Genomic DNA, 21174 nt, shown 5'->3' with positions numbered 1-21174 from the left:
CGGTGCTGATCTCCGTCCACGTTGCTTCCCTCTGCTCGCCTCACCGCCAACGTTGATATCCGTCTGTCATCTGTGCCTCCCCAGCACTCCGTCGCGCTATCCGTGTTGCCTTTGTCGCGCAACGACGATGATATTGGATGGTACCAATCCGTATCATTTAGTTTATAATTTATCACAGTGAGGAAGCGGTGCGTCGGAGACGACAATGCGAGATGTGGCAGCGCACCGATGCTTGGAGGCTCGGGCGGGTGGCTTTTTTTTTCTTTTTTTTTTGAAGACCAGCCATCATGCCGTTATGCTTTTTTGTTCGCACGACATGCCGTGCTATAGTCAGACTGGTAAGGGAATGGGAATAGGGGAGGGCAGCTTGACAGGGTCGTTAGTGCGGGAAGCCCAGGAGGTGGCACGCTGGGGCTGTAATGGCTCGTGCAGGAGAGGACGAAGGGTGTGGAGGATGGCGGACGTGAAAGAGATGATGTTTATCATTGATGCATGAGGATTGGCACGATGTTACTCATCCAAATTTTGACTGATTTTCGTTTTGGTTTTAGGCAACTGAGAATAGGCCCGTTCAAAATCCGGATGGTGCATGGTGGGGGTAAGGATGGGCTCGGGCTTTTTTTGGTTGGACTGGACTTGAACAGGCCTAACTAAGAAGATAACGATGAACTCATGGGCGAAAGAGATGAATATTGGCGTGATCTGAGATTCTGAGCTATCCAAAATTTGATTGGTTTTTTTTCCCCACGCAACTGACGAATTCCTTAATAATTAATTAGTACTTATAAATTAAAGAATGTCATTCTCTTTCATCTTTGCACTTTGCTACTCCGGGGGTGAGCATATATATTTTTTTTACTTTTCTTCTAAACGAGTCTGTTACTAGTAACCACTGAAATTTTAATTTTAAACCTTTTTATATTTAAACTAAACATAACGTTATTTCATCCTGCTAGCGAGAGTGGCGTGACAGAAAAATATTGGCCACACTAGTTTGGCTGATAGAAGAATACAAGCATGCAAACACATCATGACTAGAGATGACAACGGGGACCCGCGAACCGAGACCGATGGTATTTACTCTATTAGGATATGGGTATGAACTAAATATATTACCCGTGGGTAAGTAATCGGGCAAATACCTTCACCCGATGGATACGCGGGTATGGAAACGTTCTTATGATCCCTATACCCGTTTATCCATGGATAATAAATACCTGCAAGTTTAAATACGCGTCATGGTCCAATATCAAATTAGCTTAGCTAAATTAACCAAAACCATAGGTATTTAAACAATTCATACATTTTCCACTATACTATATGAATGTGTGATGTTTTTAGTATCTAGCGTCTATTGTAATATACTGTATGGAAACTATGTAATTTAGATTGTTTTAAATTGTTGTGGGTATATGGGTAACCCGACGGGTAAGGTTTACCCACGCGGGTATGGACATGGAAAAATTTTCGTACCCGTGACGGGTATGGATATTTTGATGGTACGAAATTTTGTATGGGTCTAGGGTATCAGTACCCGATGAGTATTTATCCGTTGCCATTTCTAATCATGACATGGCAATGTTATTTGATTATGCCAGACACGGTGGCTTGCTAAAAGTTGTTCTCTTCTACCTTATCAACTGATCATAGCGTGGCGGTGTTATTTGATCATGCCAGGCTAGTGCGGTAAAAAAAATGTTCTCTTCCACCTCACCAGCTAATCATAGCGTGGCATTGTTATTTGATCAGGTACGAAAGCATGGTAAAAAAATGGTCTATTGTATCTCACTCACTGTGATCATAATGTGTGTTAATTGGTAATGCCAAACACGGTTGCGTGGCAAAAATGTTCTCTTTACCTCACCAAATGATCATAGCGTCGCGTTGTTATTAGATCATGTTAGGCATGGTGGTGTGGCAAATTTTTTTTTATAGATTTAAAAATAAGTTTTGGAAGATTTTACTTTCAAATTTTTAAAAAATGGTCCAAAAATAATAAAAATGTGTAACTACTCCAGTATGGTTGGCTCAAAGATCATGTTACTAGTATGACAGCGTTGGCTCATTCATATCCTTCTGGAGTCTCAAATCACATTTTGAATGCCACAGATGACATGATGAGAACAAACTTACTGAAACCAAAATATCCAAGACAACTCTCACTGAAACAAAACACCAAGATAAAAGTTCGTCATATATAGTCGAGTTTATCCTTCTCGATCAACGGCATGCATACATCTACTCAAATTCATACCATGTATCATATGATAAAGATGTGCACCAATCCAAACATACGTAGAAGATGAAAGATTAAGGATATAGCACATACACACATAAACAACCTGATGAACTCCTCGTCAGTGGACTTGCAAGATAGAAAAATACGATCGATGCAAAATCATTTAATCTTAATCAATCGCTTGAAGTTAACCGGCATGGTGAACCGGGCAGGGCCGTCGTAAAATGCACAGGAGGCTAGCTTAGCAGCTCGCTCCGTCGTGTAACTGAGATCCCAAAACCAGTACTGTTTACGGTTTTCACAGGGTGGTTCATTCTCAGGTGTGCAGGGAGGGTTGCAACATGTGCTGTTGACGTTCACAAACCCTGCACGTACAAAATATAAACACAATAAATATGCACGTTAAAAGTATAATCACAATCGGTACTATCATGTTTGGTGTCTCGGTAATTCAGTCCATCTCATGATCCTATCCCAACCCCATAAAGATATTCAATATTAATTTTGGTCGACTTACCATAAGCCAATGGGTTCATGAAGATGGCATTTGAGAAGGCGTAGAAGTCGGCAATGGAGTAGGATAAACCACTCAGCTCAGAGCTAAGATTGGAAAAGAGGGGCTTGAGGCCATCATTAAATTCCCTAGCAAGATTGTTCATGGTGTCATTGCATTGGACATGGTCATTCGAGTTCTGCCTCGCCCATGGCTGGCAGCCAAAGGGCTGGATGTTGATGATCCCAAACTTCCTTGCACCCAGGCCATACAACTGCATGATTATGGCCTTGTAGGAGGAAAGAGTATTCGGAATATTGAACGGTGATGGCCTAGGGGAATGTCTTGATAGCATCCAGATATTTACGGATAGGTCCATGGTGCCAATGCTGATCAGGAATAAGGATTTGGCCAACAGCTTGCTCAACTTCTGGTGACCAAGGTTAGCCTCCATCTGGCTTACCGTGTCATTGAAGTTGCTCACTTGGTAATGGAATGGAATCGTTGCTTCATCGTTCTGCATATTTAAATTATAGCATCAATTGAGGTTATGTCCAAGGAGAACCCAATATTTTTCATCAGTTATATGGCCTTCCAAATGTTTATAAACTCTTTTGCTAGCAGATCCGACAACCCAAATTCTTATCATGCGTGTACAGTATAACCATGAAATTCATCAGTTTGTAGTAATGCTGAGAATCTTCCTGATAGCAAAGAGCTTATTTTCTTTAGCAAAACGAAAATTGTAAATTGCCCATGGCATGGCCCAGCAAAAGATGAAGCTATCAGTGACTTGACTGTCAGAGATGATATTAATTGGTGTTAATATCTCCTTATGTTACCATCAGAAAATTTGTGAAAAGTACAACCCCGACGAGCTCAAACTACTCTCTTTTTTGCCATTATCATTAATTAGCCATCAGGAAATATCCTGCTTCTGATAATTAATGATATGCAATCATTCCATTATGCCTACACTACTAAATTGGCAAATATACATTTCTTGATACCATGGTAGCTTTCACAATTAATGTTACGGTTTAATTTGCATGTAAGCATGTATTTGTGAACTTACTATGATGGTCTGAATCCCAGCACCTCCTGAAGCATAGTTCACTCCGGTGAAATTGGCATTCATTTTTATAGATGTGTTAAGTGACAGATAGGCTGGAGGGCTCATCTTGAATCCCATATCCCTTGCTGCATGTATGGCATAAACCAATTAAAGTTGCATGCATCCACCAAAAATTAACTTGGGTATTTTTCTTAGATAAAAGAATTACTTGATTATATGTGCTCCTAGCATCCTCAAAATATAGAATCATATCAATGTAATAGCAATACATCATGTGTAAAAAATAAAACGAAACATTTTGCCACAAAAAGTATTTCTGTACCATAATTCATGGTATGTATACACACCACAAAAACACTACTACCTTTAATTTGCTACTGTCTTGTGACAGTCAATAGCGGTATAAAGCAACAACCGCACTACAAATTAACATTAATTCTAACTGCTTGAAAAGAATTGAATTATAAACACTTCAAAAATCTGTTATAAAGCAAAAAAAAAAGGTATAATAACCATCATTGCACATCCAATTGACAAATCACTATATGAAAAAACTGGGACACAAAATACAATTTAATGACGGCATATGTGTAAAAGAAACGAGGGAAGTATGATCGATCAAAATCACTTAAATTACCAATGAAGTCAGCCATGTTGTATCCATTACTGAACCTTCCAGTGGGATTGGAGCCAGGGAAGTCAATACCATAGTAGGGGTAGTCAGCCTGTTGAGCATCGGACGGCACGTAGTTGTTGTTGCCAACGTCTAGCATGCCATCCCCGAACACAAAGATCGCCGGTACCACTGTCTTGTGGCCTTGAACAGGGCCAGGCATTTGAAAGGATGTCACTATCACAAGGCTTAGAACTTTGATCCTGAAGTGCTCCATCATCATCATCAACTGAACACACTAATACTCAGGCACAGTGCTACTGCAATATGTTGTTATACAACATTAATGTAAAACAAACATATATGATTGAACTGATGATTGATAGGAAGTACATGTACAGCTAGCTAGGTATTTATATGCACAAACAAAGAGTAAAGTATATCATCAAAGATTCAAAGTTCATGGTCTTAATTAAATTGATGGCATGAAAGTCAAAGTCAAGTATGGCGATATGACACATACTTCTTCAGTAACTCCTCATCACATGGCTCATGCTTCAGAGTGAAAATTCGGCAACCTCAAACCTTAAAAGCTAAGTCGTATAGCTATATTTTCAATCTCTTGGCCCACGTAGTCGAAGTTGATTTATTCAGGGTAAGCGCATGGGGAGTTAAATTAAGGGTGATCAATACATCCACTATGAGCTGAGTCTTTCCAGCGGAAAGAAGCAAGGCATTTACAGTTGTGGAGGAACCCACAGAGGTACGGCTGGAGTTGAGTGCTGGGAGAGATTGCATTAGAGAAAGACCAACTATGAAGTTCTATGTGTATCTACCTTCAAATAGAACTTTTATGTAGTAGTTGAGATTTGTAGTTTTCGTATAATGAATGCCTAAGACAGTGTAAGCCAGTAAGAGCCCGCATGGGAGTTGTAGTTTTTTCGGTTAACCAAAAACACCAGTAAAATAATAACCCCCTATTACTGGTAACACCCACTGCTAAATCTATGAAGCAAGGTGCATTTTTACTGATCCAAAAAAATGGGTACTGGGCATTGCGTCAGACATTGAACTTTCAGATTGAACCATCAATTTGGAGCTACAAAATTTGATAAATCAATTATAAATTTAAAATCCCATTGTTCATCAAGATATCAGAATAGAATATCAAATTGAGGTGGAACTAGCAGCCTCATTACTAGATTACAATAACAGCATAGGCACATAAGAGCTATGTCAACCAAGAGCTCAATAATTCCCATAGTGCACAGCTGAATATGACTCTAACCTCAATCTCTTGGCCTACATAGAATATTTCAAAAATCATAATAGAATTAGAAAAATCAAATTGAGGTAGAACTAGCTGGCCTCTGTACCATTCAAGAGCAGCATTCACACAGGAGCAGGTATTTCAGCCAAGAGCCTGATAATTCCCATAGAGCACAAAAGTTTGTGCAGAGAATCTAATGAGCAAAGCTTGAAATCCCTAGATTTTAATCAAATGTAACACGCTGCCCGTCCATGGATCACATGAGCACACAAGAGAACGAACCGCAAGACGCCTGAACCTACCAGCCACCCACCGAGAGTCCAAGAGGTGATTGCAGCAAGGCATCATCTCCTCCAGCTGCTTGCCATGCCAGGGAGAGGTCATGTTCCTGGTCCGGAGAGAAAGCACCGCGCGCGCTGGCAGAAGAGGGCGTCCTGGAGTGGAAGACGCTAGCAGCAGCAGCATCCGCTGCCGCCCATTCCTTCCGACCCCAAGCCAGTGGCGCGCGGTTGCCGCCGATCGGAATCTCGCGCGACCCACCGAGGGTCATGGTACTGGTCCGGAGAGAAAGCACCGCGCGGGCTCCCAGAGGAGAACGTCCTGGAGTGGAAGACGCTAGCAGCCGCATCATCCGCTGCCGGCCATTCCTTCCGACCCCAAGCCAGTGGCGCAAGGTTGCCGCCTGCCGGAATCTCGCGCGACCCACCGAGGGTCATGGTACTGGTCCGGAGAGAAAGCACCGCGCGGGCTCCCAGAGGAGAGCGTCCTGGAGTGGAAGACGCTAGCAGCCGCATCATCCGCTGCCGGCCATTCCTTCCGACCCCAAGCCAGTGGCGCAAGGTTGCCGCCTGCCGGAATCTCGCGCGACCCACCGAGGGTCATGGTACTGGTCCGGAGAGAAAGCACCGCGCGCGCTCGCAGAGGAGGGCGTCCTGGAGTGGAAGACGCTAGCAGCCGCATCATCCGCTGCCGCCCACTCCTTCCGACCCCAAGCCAGTGGCGCAAGGTTGCCGCCTGCCGGAATCTCGCGCGACCCACCGAGGGTCATGGTACTGGTCCGGAGAGAAAGCACCGCGCGCGCTCGCAGAGGAGGGCGTCCTGGAGTGGAAGACGCTAGCAGCCGCATCATCCGCTGCCGCCCACTCCTTCCGACCCCAAGCCAGTGGCGCGCGGTTACCGCCTTGCCGGAATCTCGCGCGACGACCGCCGGAGATGGGCGCGGAGTGGAGTTATCCGGCCGGCGCAGGGAGAAGGAGAGCGAGGGAAGCCGCTCCCACCGCCACCCCTGCCCCCCGCCCCGGCCGGCGGCGGCACCGGCGGTGGCGGTGAAGACGGTGGCGAGAGAAGACGAGGAACCTCGACGGCGAGCGTGCGGGGCCCACACGGCCACGCTTCCAAATCCAGCGGGATGGGCCGAAATACAGCGACACGGAGCGTATCACGCTTCCGGCCCATCTAAGCTTTGCCGTTGTGCCCCAAAAGGTCTATATTCTTGAATTCAATATCATCATATACAGAGAGAATTCCTCTATCCCACTAAAATTATCCCTGGTTTCTTCTATATCGTGCAAAAAATCCAACTTCCCTCTATGTCATTCACTTAATTTTTTCTTCCTTACGTGCCACTGCGGTTAAGTTTTCCATCCAACTCCATTAACTTATTTTGCTTACGTTCATTCTATACATACCAAACATAGAATTGAAAATTGGTATTTTTAAATAAAATTTGAAATTAAGACACCAAAATTGAAAATTAATATTTTTGAATAAAATTTGAAAATTGATATTTTCGGATAAATTTAAAATGACCCGCAACATAGAATTGAAAATTTGAAAAATGTCAATTTCTCTACTTTGAAAAGTACTAAAGAGCAATATTTGACCTCAGTCTCTAACTATCACAGTCTGGGTATCTTTTTTAAACCTTTTGAAAAATTCCAAAAACTAAAATAGTTTTAAATCTCTGAAAAAAATAAACGAGTAAACAAAGTGACACAAAATCTCTAAAAAATTCTAAGTAGGGAAATTGATATTTTTTAAATTTTCAATTCTATATTGCGGGTCATTTTAAATTTATCTGAAAAAAATCAATTTTTAAATTTTATTCGAAAATATCAATTTTCAATTCTACTGTCGTAATTTCAAATTTTATTCGAAAATATCAATTTTCAATTTCATGTTTTGGGTCATTTGACGTGCAGTGGCATAGAAGTAACGGAAGCAAAAAAAAGTTAATAGAGTTGAATGAAAAACTTAACCGCAGTGGCACGTAAAGAAGAAAAAATTAAGTGAATGATATAGAGTGAAGTTTGATTTTTTGCATGACATAGTAAGAACCGGGTATAATGTATAATTTTAGTGGCACCGGATTCTCTCAATAAATATTTATAGCACTGGGATATGCTTACAGCACCACTCCTTTAACAACGGAGACACGATTGGTATTGCAAATTTGCATTTGACTTTAGCGCAACCACCGCCAACCAGCGAGCTCGTCGGGCTTCCTCACGAGCAGCCCATGGGGCCATGGCGTCGGGTCGTGTGTCCGTCGCCGGCGTTCGGCTCGGCCATGACCGCCTGTCTCCACGCAGCGCGTCACGCGCGATCGAGGGGCGGCGCGGCGCCGCGCGGTCTCTGCTTGTCGGCAATTCGTGGAGGCAGAGCGGTTTCTTCGACCCATGGCGTCGCGGCGAGAGCCCGGAGTTGCTGAGGATCCATGGCGACTGCCGGCACGGCAGCGAGTATCAGAGTGGGGCGACGACGACGACCCGTGGCGATTGTGGCCTGGACCGAGCTTTGTGCCGGCCCGGCACGAACAAGGTCTTATGATCATTTGTGCTGGGCCCGGCCATTGTCACCAGCTCGGCTACCATGTCTTTGCACTTTTGATCATTTTCAGTTTTCGGAATTTTAAAATGGTTAAAGCTGCTGAAGGAAACTTAATGGCGGTAGAAAACAATTTACTTCCTCCAATTAGTTTCATAATTCTTTATTGTTTTAGATAAGAGTTGTTTTGGATATAGTATAGTCAAACTTTTTAAACTTTGACCAGTAATAACTTTAAAATATTTAGTTTAAAAACACTAGACGAGTCATAAAAAATATTTTATAAGATTAAACATTTGTTTACTTTTATATATAAATATATATTAATAGAAATCTTAAAGGTTGTCCAAAATGACGAGGATTATATACTTGTACAAACCTATACTTAATTGATTGATTCTAAACGGCACGTAGACAACTGTAAGGAGTGCACTAGTGATATAAAGATGCAATTTCTTATTAAAAAGGAAATCAGGGGTATTGACAAATAGTCAATCCCTTCGCTTTTCTTTTTGATGAAGCACGCCGTGCTGAGAAGATAAACCACCATCGGTGGCAATGGGAGTTTGACCGATAGTCATAGTCTTAGTTAGTAGGTGGAGTACGAGCACCGATCGAGCAGCCAGGCATGGCCGCCGCCGAGAGCATCATCTCCTGGAAGGACTCGCCGCCGGTGCTCTTCGCCTTCCCCACCAGCGACAGCGACACCACCTCCGCCCTGGGCATCCGCAGCACCTACTCCAGCTTGGTCACCTTCTTGGAGTATCGCTGTCTCCACCTGACCCCGCCACGGACGGCGGCCGCCTCGCCGCCGGATGGTTACGCCGCTCTGGTCGACGAGCGCCTCCGCCGCGCGTGCGAGGCCGCGTCGACGACGACGAGCCCAGAGGCACCGCTGCGCTCCCTGCTCGGCTCGCCCGACCCGAGGGTGGTGTTCTGGAAGCTGATCAAGCTCCGCGACTCCATCCACAGGGTTCACCTGGAGATCACGTCCCTGTGCGGCGGTGGCGGCGGCTCTCCGTCTCCGGCCGACGCCGCGTTCTTCCGGCCGAGGGCGGTGGCGGCCTATCTCGGCTTGCGGTACATCACGCAGATCGCCGACGCCACCATCACGCCGCACCCCGACACCCTCCTCCTGCTGCTCCGCATGTACGACCCGCTTGCCGACCTGTTCGACCTCTCCCTCGCGTCGTTCCTGCCTCCTGGAGCAGCTGTCCGTCGAGCGCGGAGGCAGCTTCTCCGCCCGGTTCGATGGCACGCTGCTGGCGCTGAGGATGACGATCAAGACCACCCTCTCGGTGCTCGTCGCAAGGATCTCTGCTCGCTCTTCCAAACACGCCGGATCAACCGCCGCCGGCGGCGTCGACGAAATCACCCGATATCTCCTCGATTACATCAAGCTGCTGCTCAGTCATAGCAGCTTGCTAAGCATGATCCTCGTCGGCGACAACCCAGAGCGAGGCATGGAGAGCCTGAAGGACGTAGTCATCTCCCTCATCTCCTCCTTGGACGCATCCTTGCACAAGAAATCGAGGCGGCAGCACCAGCAGCAGCAGCAAGGGCTGCAGTGGCTGTTCATGGCGAGCAACGCGCACCACGTGCTCAAACAAGCCGAGAGCTCAGAGACGATGAGGCTCCTGCTCGGCCATGGCTGGATCCTGGAGCGCCGGGAGCAGCTGGACGGCCACATCGCGAGGTACCTCGCCGCGTCGTGGGAACCCCTCCTGTCCTGCTTCCAAGAAGCCGCCGACGACGACGACGGAGACCACCATGCCGGAACATCCAGAATTCCTCTGATCTGCTTTGGCGCCCGAGCTACGTCGTCGTCGCCGTCGCCGGCGGCCGCGGCGCGGACGATGATCACAAGATTCAACGTGGAATTCGAGGAGACGTGGAGCATCCATAGGGCATGGAAGGTGGAAGACGGCCAGCTCCGCGACCGCATGCGACGCGCCGTGGCGGGAACGATCGTTCCGGCCTACCGTGAGTTCTTGGAGAAGCGCCGCCGGAGGGTTCTCCCGGAGTTTGTCAGGTTTAGTGCTGAGGAGATGGAGGAGCGGCTGTCGGAGCTGTATGAAGGGTGACAAGGGCGTGCATGTTTTCGGTGACAACTTGCATTCGTGGATGATTAGATGAGACGATCAGATGGATTTTGAGTATGGTTTTACAGATTGAAGTTAATTTGGTAGATACTGCGCTAAACTTGCGCAGTCTAAAATAGTGCTATCTTTGGCTAATGATGTTTAACACGGATGACTTGTGGATATATATTTAATTACACGTGGCCTATCCAGTTCAATTGTGATGCGTAAGGCATACTGATCACACCTCTTATATGCTATCTCTTCACAAGGTGGGTGAAAAAAAATATAAGGTTTGCATTTTTCTCTTTACTACGTTCCCATCGATTGTCCTTATTGCACTGGGAGAGCACGAATAAGGTTTTTGGGAAGTATTCCGCGCGATTACTTGTTGTTCATCCACTGCGGCTCTTCTTCCTCGCTGGTTGCAGCTCGTCAGTCATCTGCATCTTCTGCCGCGAGTTGTCTGTGCTGCAACCAATCCTCCTTCTCAGAACAACCTTCGATACAAGTTAATTATGTTTAATCTAATATTGTATATATTTAATCCATTTGAGTGTAACTTTTTTATACATGTTTCGATTATTGTATTTAATCTATTAATATTGGTTGATCCATTTGTTGTCATGCTTTCGTTATACAATACCATGATTTATTTAAGGGATAGATTAAATCATGGAAATTGCTATGTGTATGACTCAATTATCTGACTTATGTACGACTCGACCATTCAACGACCACAGTCCCACTCACTTGACCTCTTTTGTCTAATCAATGGTCGTAATATTTCAGTCGTACATAGGTATTGTAATTGGGTCCTACGTGCTTATATTTTCGACGGCCCCATCGTAGCAGCTCGGCGTCGGCGTCGTCTTCGATGCTGATGGAGATGCGATGGTGGTCACCGTCGTCGTCGTCAACTTGGTCCCAGAGCTGATCCTCGACTTGGCCGACTTGGTCGCAGGCAGAGCTCGTCTGATTGGTCCCGGAACTTGTTCACCGCCCGCGCGTAGCGATCGACCTCCTACCGGATACCAGCCATCCGAGCGGCCAGCGTCGTCGGCGTAGTCCGGGTCGCCGTCTTTGACGACATCGCGGGTCGCCGACGGCCTCCTCCAGGCTCTAGTCCTCCGCCTTTCACTAATCACTATCGTTCTCCATTGCTCTGATCGCCTGATGGACAAACAAATATGAGACTTTTTTTTCTATTGAATTTAAATATGAACTGGAATACTAGCCATGAAGCGTACGTGTAATCTTAGTTTGTTGGGATTTGCATTTGAAGCGTGTCCATAGTTTAGTTACGAGCCAATTCGCTACATGCTCACGTAATTTTACCCCGTCATTTCTAAGCCTCTAAGATCTTCTTGATTTCTTATATACATCTGAGTTTTTATTTTAACTCTTTCCATGAATTGATCATTAGTTTGACCATAGTTAATGTAGAAAATGACTTTATGTTCCTTCTTATAATGCTAAAAGCTAGAAATGTTTGATATATAATTATTGGGTTATAAAAAGTAACAAGAGATAAATTACCAAATATTTGTTATGAATTTTAGAAAAAATGAAACACAATTTCATTGACATTGAAAAAGATTTATTGTAGCTCCGCATCAAATTTGAAAGTTACTTTTCAATGAAAATGTAGTGAAAAAAGATTCATTGTAAAAAAAGATGAAATCATGTTATCACCAATACAAAACATATTAAATTTTTTAAATAAATTTAATATAAAATTTCATGAATTTCATACGTCTTCCCAAAAATTTAAACCTAAATAATGCATGGTTCTAGTACTTAATTTTATGGTAAAACTAATGAATGGATTTAATCATAATTTTACAATTCAAAATTTTAATTTTTTAAGTTTAGCATTAAATGATCATATCCTTTAGTATAAGTTAAAAACTTTTTACATAAAAATATATGGAGCAGGTAACAAATAAGTACGAGAGACGAATAATATAGTTATTTTAGAAATATCTAACGGTCAATTGATGGACAACTAATATAAATGGGTATAGAGACGATCAAGATAAAAACTCAGGAACATATATATGAGAAGAGTCATACTGTCTCTATATTTTTAATAGATACTACCTCCGTTTCACAATGTAAGAATTTCTAACTTTGCCTAAATTCATTCCTTGATGGATGTATATAATTTATATATGAATCTAAATTCATTAGCATATATGAACCTAAGAATGTTACAAAGTCTTACATTGTGAAACGGAGGGAGTAACAATATTAACTTTTAAATAGATAACAATATTAACTTTTAGACATAGTGCTTGACCACTTATCTTGTATTAAAGATTTTATATAAATATAAAAGATTAGTCATGTCTAACAAAATAGCAGTGCTTGTATAGCTTTTTATGAATAGGAGGAATGCTCAAACATCATGTTCAAATGTCAACTACATCATTTACTTAAACACAAAGAGAGGATTTATAAAAACTATTTAAAAATGCTAAATTATTAGAACTACATGACTGATCCTCAGTTTGATACCAAAATTAACCATTTTCTGAAATTTGGCAAGTTTGGTAGTGCCAAAATTTGGTTATGGGGATTTGTTACCTTGCCAGTTATTCTTGTATGGTGCTATGTAAAAGAAGTCTCTATAAAATCATCAATTTTTGGCATGATAAGGCACGATAGAGTATTTAGGAATTGCTTGGATCACCAACTCGCCATAATTTGACAATGCCAAAATTTGTATGGTTGAAAGTGGTGGCAAACCGAACACGCTTAGTACGTTTTAAAAACGAGGTACTATGAGTTGTTAAAGAGAAGTCCTTGCTTCTTGGCAAAATAAATTTTATCTTGAGAGGGAGGAAGTAGATGGGGGAGCAGAAATTTCAAAGGTAATTAGTACTATCGTGCAACATCATACTACAGAGAATCTCCGCTAAGTTAAGTACTTTCTGTCCTTTAAAAAAATTAATCTAGTACTAAATGTGATACATAATTCTAGGGTTAATTAGATCCATATCATTATAAATTTGCTAGTTTTGAAATATACCATTACTATTCGACTAATCGTAAAGATGCCATTATAATTTCAGAACTATTCGAAATATGCCACTCCGTACCCTTTCGGTGTACTTTTTTAAAAAAAAATATCTAGACCATATTACCCCTTTGCTATTCACTGTCCCTTGTTATGTGCAAATGGCAATTTGGCCCAAAAATGACATATTTCAAATAGTTCAGAAATTAAAATGACATCCTTACAATTAATCGAATAGTAATGACATATTTCAAAACTGACAAATTTATAATGACATGAATCTAAATTAGAGAATTTCTATACGGTTGCCGGCTATTTTATTTGTTTGTTTCAGCCAAATTTAGGTTCGTTAGATATGTCTCAAAGATTCGTGCACCTGGATCCAATAGAGAGGCGCAGACGTATGCTCCGTGTCCTTGTCTCCAACCCCAAACACACCTTGTTGCTACAGTGCAAAATCGGATCCCATTTTCTTCATTCCCACAAAGAGAGAGAGATTAGCTGGTGCCTATTGCAAATATATACGCCAGTTTTGTTGGCGAGTCAAGACAGGTTGTTCATAGGGCAGCCGAGAAGGTAATTATACTAGTTTTGTTTTATGTTTTGAACGAAATATTCCAACAACTTCTAAAAGTGCTTAGTTTTGTGAGCTTGTTTTTTGAAAATAAAAAATGATTCATCTATGACAGCTTCTAATAATACTTATTTCAGATGACTTATTGATGTTTTGTTATTTTTGTTGGCTCCTAAATTATGTAGTTATTTTAAATTCACTTGTAATTTTGTTTGTTTTGTCAGATGACTTAATGATGTTTTGTTAAAAAAATCATCCAACATAGTTTTGCGTTTTGTTTTGTATTATTTTATGTCCTTAGATTTACAATTAATTGGTGTGTTTTATTTAGAATGCAAGCATTGTACGTCGTGGAACAGCCGAGGGTGAGCAAAAGGGGAGCTAAATTTCACCTTACCTCAGTCAACTTATAGCAACGTGAGTATAACTATTTTGTAAGTATTTTTTTCTTTTGGTGCTCTCACTCTGAAAACCATAATTTCATTCTCCTTTCATGCATTTCAGTGTGGCACTTGTCCATACAATTCTTTGCTTAGCTCCTGTGTTTTCTGAACATTCTAAACCATAATTTTCACTCTGAACTAATCTGACCTAATTGTTCTCTGGATGACTAGGAACTAACATATAACATCTCTGAATGGAGAAATTTTTATTCCACAATTAACATATAAACTTTCTGGATGGGGAACTTGTATTCCATAATAAAGTTGGGAATAACACAGTTAATTTAAGTGCTGAATAGTTCAGTCATAGACTAGTTTTGTCAAATTTTCAGCTAGCCTGTATTTGGTCAGTAATTGAAGTTCTTACTTTAGCGGTTAGTATGATTAGTTTAAGTTCACTAAATTTTGTGTCGAAATTTCACCTAGCATGACACTACATTTGAACTATCAAGTATCAACAACAGTTCTACATAATGCAGTGATCAATTCTTTATGAAATATATAATTCATGCTTTGGATATGTACTACATTCAGTTCTGTGCTTTTGTTCATGTGTCATTTTATAAGTGAGCTGGCCCATCAGTCCGTTTATAGGCCAATTAACCGGGTAGCCTACCGAGTTACCCACTTAACTGGCCTATTACACCCTAGTTTTAGTGGTCTAAATATGTGAAATTGGGCTTAAAACATACCATGCATGTCAGCCTGTAAAAAGGACTAAACATCAAAATGGGTCGTATAAAATATCAGTCGACAACACGCGCGCTTTGCAAGTTTGCTCCCCACGCGCTCTGAGCAAGTGCAGTGGATGGTCGACACGTGTCTGATCTGATGATCCAAAATTCAGCTGAAACCTATAAAATTTTCAGCCGGTTGCTCTATAGACAGTCCTTAATAAACCCTACATCTCTATTAGAACAAATTAGGATAATTATATATCTAAACTTACAGTCCTAGAATATATTATATCTAGATATAATTATCTTTTCATAGGATGGAGTGCAGAATGCTCTTTGTTGCGAGGAAGACTCTCTCGGTAAACTTGCTAAGTTTGAGGGTCTACTATCTCCGTCCCAAAATAAAATCATTTTTCGTTTTTCCGTGTCTAATGTTTGACCATTCGTCTTATTTGAAAAATTTGTATAAAAACTTAAAAAATTAGTCACACATAAAGTACTATTCATATTTTATTATCTAGTAAGAACAAAAATATTAACCATAAATTTTTTTCAAATAAGACGAATGATTAAATGTTAGACACGGAAAAACGAAAAATGATCATATTTCGGGGAGTAGTGAGGGAGGTGGTATATCGCAGAACCAAACCCCGACAAGATGACAAAACGAAACCAAATTGAGGCGAGGGTGGAAACACCCCACGCGGCCTCGTCGCGTCCTATCCCCCGAGCGGCCGCTGCCCCTCGCCGCCGCCACCGCCGCCCGCTTGTTCGCTCGCTCGCTCGCTCAAAACCCTAGCGAGAGACGGCCGCGGGCGAATGGCGATGCCGGCCGCCCCTTCCTGCCAGGCGCCGCCCACCAGCCTCCCCCTGCTCACCCCGCCCCCCGCCCTCCTCCCTTTCACCCGCCGCCTCCGCCTCCCTGCCGCCGCCCAATCCGCCTCCAAAGGTTAGTGTGTTCCCAGCTTGGGGTTCATCTGAGGAGTCGGGTATTGCTGCGATGGAGGTGCTCAGAGACAGACTTTGCTTTCGCTTTCGGCTGAATAGCTTATGGTTTGGGCGACCAGGGGCTTGTGCGATAACATAATTGGGCATTTTCTTAGATTCCTTAGCCGTATTGAACAGGGAGGTCTCGGTCGTCGCCATTTCTTACCGGTTTAAGTTTTTTTTTTCATTTTGAATTAGTAGCAATATGCCCCCTACGAAATCAGGAGTATCACATTGGCACGTTGCAAAGAGGAAACCTTTCATATTTTAGAGTTTAGTTTTAGAATTAATTAAATGTTTTAGTTGCCAGGTTTTCACTCCCGTAGAGAAAGTGCTCTATTTATTAATTATAAGCACATTTCAAGGATGATCATGGCTGAGAGCTCTATGATCTGTTGGTAAATTCTACAGTTGCACCGTACGTTTGGTTTGGAGATGGGTTGGACGGTTTTGCCACATGTCAGAATTTTGGAGAGTTGGTGGTGGGGTGGTGGCAGGTTTACCACTCACCACCACTACCCCCTCTTTAACTTAAAGGAGTCTAGAAAATTATTACTGCTGCTAAAAAGTGATGATGACGAAGGTTTAGTGGTTGGTTTTTCTGGTTTGGTATGATGTTTAACTTACACTAAGGATTTTAACCCTTTGTTGAGAATGGAACTTCTCTGAAACTACAACTTGAACATTAACCATTTTTTTCTAACTAAAATATACTTTGTGATCCTCGCATAGTCTGGTAGTTTTCTCTCATAGTCTGATAGTTTATTCTTGTTCTTGCTTCAACATCCAGAAGTTTCAAGGTTTTATTCAGTGTTATATTCTTCTTATGTACTTGTCCTGTAGCTGCAAAATTTTGTGCTACTCTAAAGTTCAATAGTCTTGAAAATAAAATGTCCTGTATGTTAGAACTGTGCAAGTAGTTCCTGCATATGCTCTCTATATGATTGTTTCCTGCAACCAAACTGGATATCCCAAAATTTTAACTCCGCAGTTCTAGTTTTAGTGTGTAAGAATTTAGGGGCTATGTTTTACCACTTTAAAGGAGGTCTTTATCCTGCTGGTAATGGACTCCTTCCAGTTTTACCATGTGTCGAGTCAAACCTCCATTTAGTCTCTTTTGTATCAGTCTGTTGGGCATGCATGAATTACTGGATTTTGTAATAGTGTAACCATTTGTAATGAACTACTGGCTCTGTTCCTGTACCTGATGGACTCATGGAGTTTTGTATTTGGGGCATCTATCTAATATTGAAAGGTTCTACTCCAACATGTTAGTTTTTTTATTGCAGGTCACTTGTTTCTTAGTCATGTCCAACCGCGATGCTCTAATCTGGAAGCAGTTGGTGACGTTACAGCAGTTCCTGATGATTATACCGAAAACATGCCATCAAGCAGTGGATATACAAATGTTGCTATGAGTGTTTCATCACATAAAGATCATCTGGCTGGAAGGGTTACCAAGACCAATAAGACATCTAAAGACAATGAGAAAATGATTAAAATATCTGACAAGTTAATTGGTGTATTTATGGTTGATAAGCCCACTCCAACAGATTGGAGAAAGCTGATAGCTTTCAGTAGAGAATGGGATAACATAAGGCCACATTTTTTTAAACGCTGTCAAGAAAGAGCAGATGCAGAATCAAACCCTGAAATGAAGCACAATCTCCTCAGGCTTGCTAGAAAACTAAAAGAGGTGATTCACTTTAGGGATTTGTAGGAAGCCCATTCTGCTTCATTTCAATTACTAAATTTAGCCTTTATCAATAAGAGGTTTTAAGTTTGTCTTCCTCATTCACTTTTCAGATAGATGAGGATGTACAAAGACATAATGAACTACTTGAAGTAGTAAAATATACACCATCTGATAAAATCAATGCTGTTGTTGCTAAGCGCCGTAAAGATTTCACGGTGGAATTTTTCAACCACCTCTATTACGTTGCAGAGTCTTATCATGATGACCCTGAAAAACAGAGAGGTAAGACACACACAAGACCCTGTGTCTGCAACCTTTGCCTTTTTCTTCTATCGTATATTGTTCATTTGCATAGCATTTTTTGTATTAAGCATTCAGTAACTTTTCATACGAGTAACATCTCAAGTAATATAGATATACCAATATTAACATGAATAGATCTTTGCTAATAGTTTGCTCAGTCCTCACTGAACTTGGATTATGCTATTGTATACTATGTAGTGTGGGTCCTGATACTGTTTATGTTGTTGGAACATAAATACTATTGTTTTGTTATTCAGCCATTAGTATTTTGTGAGTTACTGATTTTTCTGTTTTGTCTTGTCTGCTTGCAGAATTGGCACAACTTGGCAATGATTGTGTAGATGCCCTTCAAGCTCATGATGACACTTCTGGGAGTCTTGAAGCTCTGAATGCTGCTGAATTGAAGTTAAAAGATATACTCAATTCACCTTCAGTAGATGCTGCATGCAGAAAGATAGATGATTTAGCTGAGAAAAAGGAACTTGATTCTGCGTTAGTGTTGATGCTTTCAAAAGCTTGGTCAGCTGCAAAGGGTACAGACATTACAAAATCTGAGGTAAAATGGAAAGGCATTCAATTACCATTTGGAATATAGAGCAGTAATACCTTATATGATTATGCTATATCTATGCCTAATTTACATATGCGTCAGTCTGAGTGCTCACAGAAATGCAATACATTGTGCAGGCTAAAGATATAATGTTTCATCTATACATGACTGCAGTAGCCAATCTTCAAAGACAAATGCCAAAGGATATCAGAATATTAAAGCATCTTATAATGGTTGATGATCCAGAAGAACGCATGAGTGCATTGAATGATGCATTTACTCCTGGGCCTGAACTTCAGGGGGAAAATGTTGATACATTATACACGTAAGTGTTCTTGGTATATTAAAATTTTCCTTTCATATGTGGCAGTTTTTTCTTTCTCTTACGCAATGTTTTGATGACATCTGGTGTACTGCAGGAGTCCAGAGGCATTGCACACTTGGGCAAGTGCTATAGTTGATGCATATTATAACAGCAGAGAAGGCACTCTCCTTAGACAAGCAAGGGACTTGATGAACCCTAAAATCATCAAAAGAGTTGAAGAGATAGTAAAGATTATCAAGGATAAATACCTCTGACTCTTTAAGTTAGATCATAAGAGTTTCACATTCATACTTTCCTAGTGATTCTACAACAAGCAGTATCATCCAACAAATCGCAAATCCTTTTATACTCTGCTTGCTGCACAAATTCCTGGTCATCATTCCAATTGAGTGCCTCATTGCTGCTTGAAATGGAGAGTGGCTATAGGTGATAGATTAAATGCAGATTGATGTAGCTTTGTATGAATGCAAAAGAGACTGTAGCATGTGATATATCAATGTAATCTTCAATTAGAATTCTGCCTTACTTTTTGAAGTTTTATATGCTTGCTGGCTAAAATATGGCTAACATTATTATAACTCATCTCATTAGTATAGAACTTTTTTTTTTCTCTGAAGTTGTATGTATTTCTCCCAAGATTAATTGAATGGTAACCTTTCCAAGATACTTGTGATGAATTGGTTAATAATTCAGCTTAATTAATTGAGTGGTAGCCTTCATCATTTAGTACAAATTTTATGAATTGTAAGGTTTTCTTTTGTAGTTCAGTTGGATGGTCTGAACCTAGCTGGTGGTAAACTGGTAATGTCCACTATTTTTTTCAACCATGTAACACACACAGTTCACAAGATTTGGACATGGGTGTATCTAATTCCAACTACTGAAACTGGTGTGTTTCTACATTCATCCAATTGCTTTCGCTGATCTGTTTCATATTATTATCAAACTGTTGTCCTTTTATTTTTGTGATGAAACTGAAGAGAAAAGGACTTCTAACGCTCCAATGGAGTAGAAGATTCAAATATTAAATTGGACAGAATGTCCAAGTAGGAGAGTTATCCCCAATCTACCTTGAGTGGACTAACTGGTAACTTATATTTCGTAGATAGTTATACATCATTCATTTCCAAGCATGTTTTCAACTGGTGTCAAGTCATGTTCCTTATCACCACTTGACTTATCTAATAATGCTGACACTTGAGACAAAAGCTTCTGCGTATAATAACTTGCCTGGATAAACAACTGTGAGTCTGACATTATCCATGCATGGTTCACCGCAAGTAAATTAATGCGTGCAATTTGTTTTCTGCAAGTTGCAGATAAGTAGTTCTAAGGCGTTGTTTACTTTCTAAATTTTTTTTCAAAAACATCACATCGAATTTTTGGGCACCTAAATAAAACATTAAACATAGATGAATTAAAAAACTAATTACACAGTTATGGAATAAATCTTGAGACAAATCTTTTGAGTCTAATTAGTCCATGATTAGCCATAAGTGCTACAGTAACCAACATGTGCTAATGACGGATTAATTAGGCTCAAAAGATTCGTCTCATGGTTTTTAGGCTAGCCGTGAAATTCGTTTTTTCATTCGTGTCCGAAAACCCCTTCCAACATCCTATCAAACATTTGACGTGATATTTCTCCCAAAATTTTTCTCAAACTAAACACCCCTAATAATGATTTTGCTTAAGAATATGCTCGATTCGACCGGGAACTGTACATCTGAGACAGGCCAGAAATGTTAAATTACTTTTGCTGGCCTTCGTCGTTTAGGCCGATCCTGGCAGAGGTAAACAGCATTGAGCAAAAAGTAGTGGCAACAATAAATGAAACTCGAGAGTACGGTCGTTCAGAAAATGTTCCTTTTTTTGTTCTCTTTTGCAATGCTGAATTACTGATTATCAGATAACCATCTGTTAACAAGTTTTGCTGTACCATACAGGCACACACCCTCATGAAATTGGTCTGGAATTGTGAGGAATTTCAGCTTGAGAAC

The 21174-nt window shown here is 41.3% G+C and overlaps 3 protein-coding genes across 5 annotated transcripts; 2 read left to right on the top strand and 1 right to left on the bottom strand.

The window, feature by feature from the left end:
* Positions 1–2163: 2163 nt before the first annotated feature.
* Positions 2164–7109, bottom strand: LOC102707647 (GDSL esterase/lipase At2g42990-like). 3 transcript variants are annotated; one of them, XM_015833342.2, is made up of 5 exons: positions 5993–7109; positions 4514–4740; positions 3808–3932; positions 2757–3249; positions 2164–2604 (listed from the first exon to the last, which is right to left on the bottom strand). In XM_015833342.2, exons 2-5 carry the CDS (start codon positions 4704–4706, stop codon positions 2399–2401), a joined length of 1017 nt encoding a protein of 338 aa, XP_015688828.1. In that variant the 5' UTR covers positions 4707–4740; positions 5993–7109; the 3' UTR covers positions 2164–2398. The 3 variants fall into 3 exon arrangements, with proteins under 3 accessions (XP_015688828.1, XP_006647184.1, XP_015688827.1); XM_006647121.3 differs by having other exon boundaries at positions 4445–4740; positions 5993–7108; XM_015833341.2 differs by having other exon boundaries at positions 4445–4740; positions 6004–7108.
* A 2870-nt stretch (positions 7110–9979) lies between these two features.
* LOC121053478 (exocyst complex component EXO70A1-like) lies at positions 9980–10600 on the top strand. Its single transcript, XM_040520434.1, has one exon. The coding sequence runs from the start codon at positions 9980–9982 to the stop codon at positions 10598–10600; it is 621 nt and encodes a 206-aa protein (XP_040376368.1).
* Positions 10601–16002: 5402 nt separating this feature from the next.
* LOC102707372 (uncharacterized protein At4g37920) lies at positions 16003–19828 on the top strand. The gene is made up of 6 exons (XM_006647120.3): positions 16003–16262; positions 17590–17996; positions 18107–18278; positions 18611–18855; positions 18987–19174; positions 19269–19828. The coding sequence occupies exons 1-6, from the start codon at positions 16133–16135 to the stop codon at positions 19426–19428; spliced, it is 1302 nt and encodes a 433-aa protein (XP_006647183.2). The 5' UTR covers positions 16003–16132; the 3' UTR covers positions 19429–19828.
* The last annotated feature ends 1346 nt before the right edge of the window (positions 19829–21174 follow it).

The sequence above is a fragment of the Oryza brachyantha genome, chromosome 2 (assembly GCF_000231095.2).
Source record: "Oryza brachyantha chromosome 2, ObraRS2, whole genome shotgun sequence".
NCBI lineage: Eukaryota > Viridiplantae > Streptophyta > Magnoliopsida > Poales > Poaceae > Oryza > Oryza brachyantha.
This window is presented reverse-complemented; position numbering and strand designations above follow the sequence as displayed.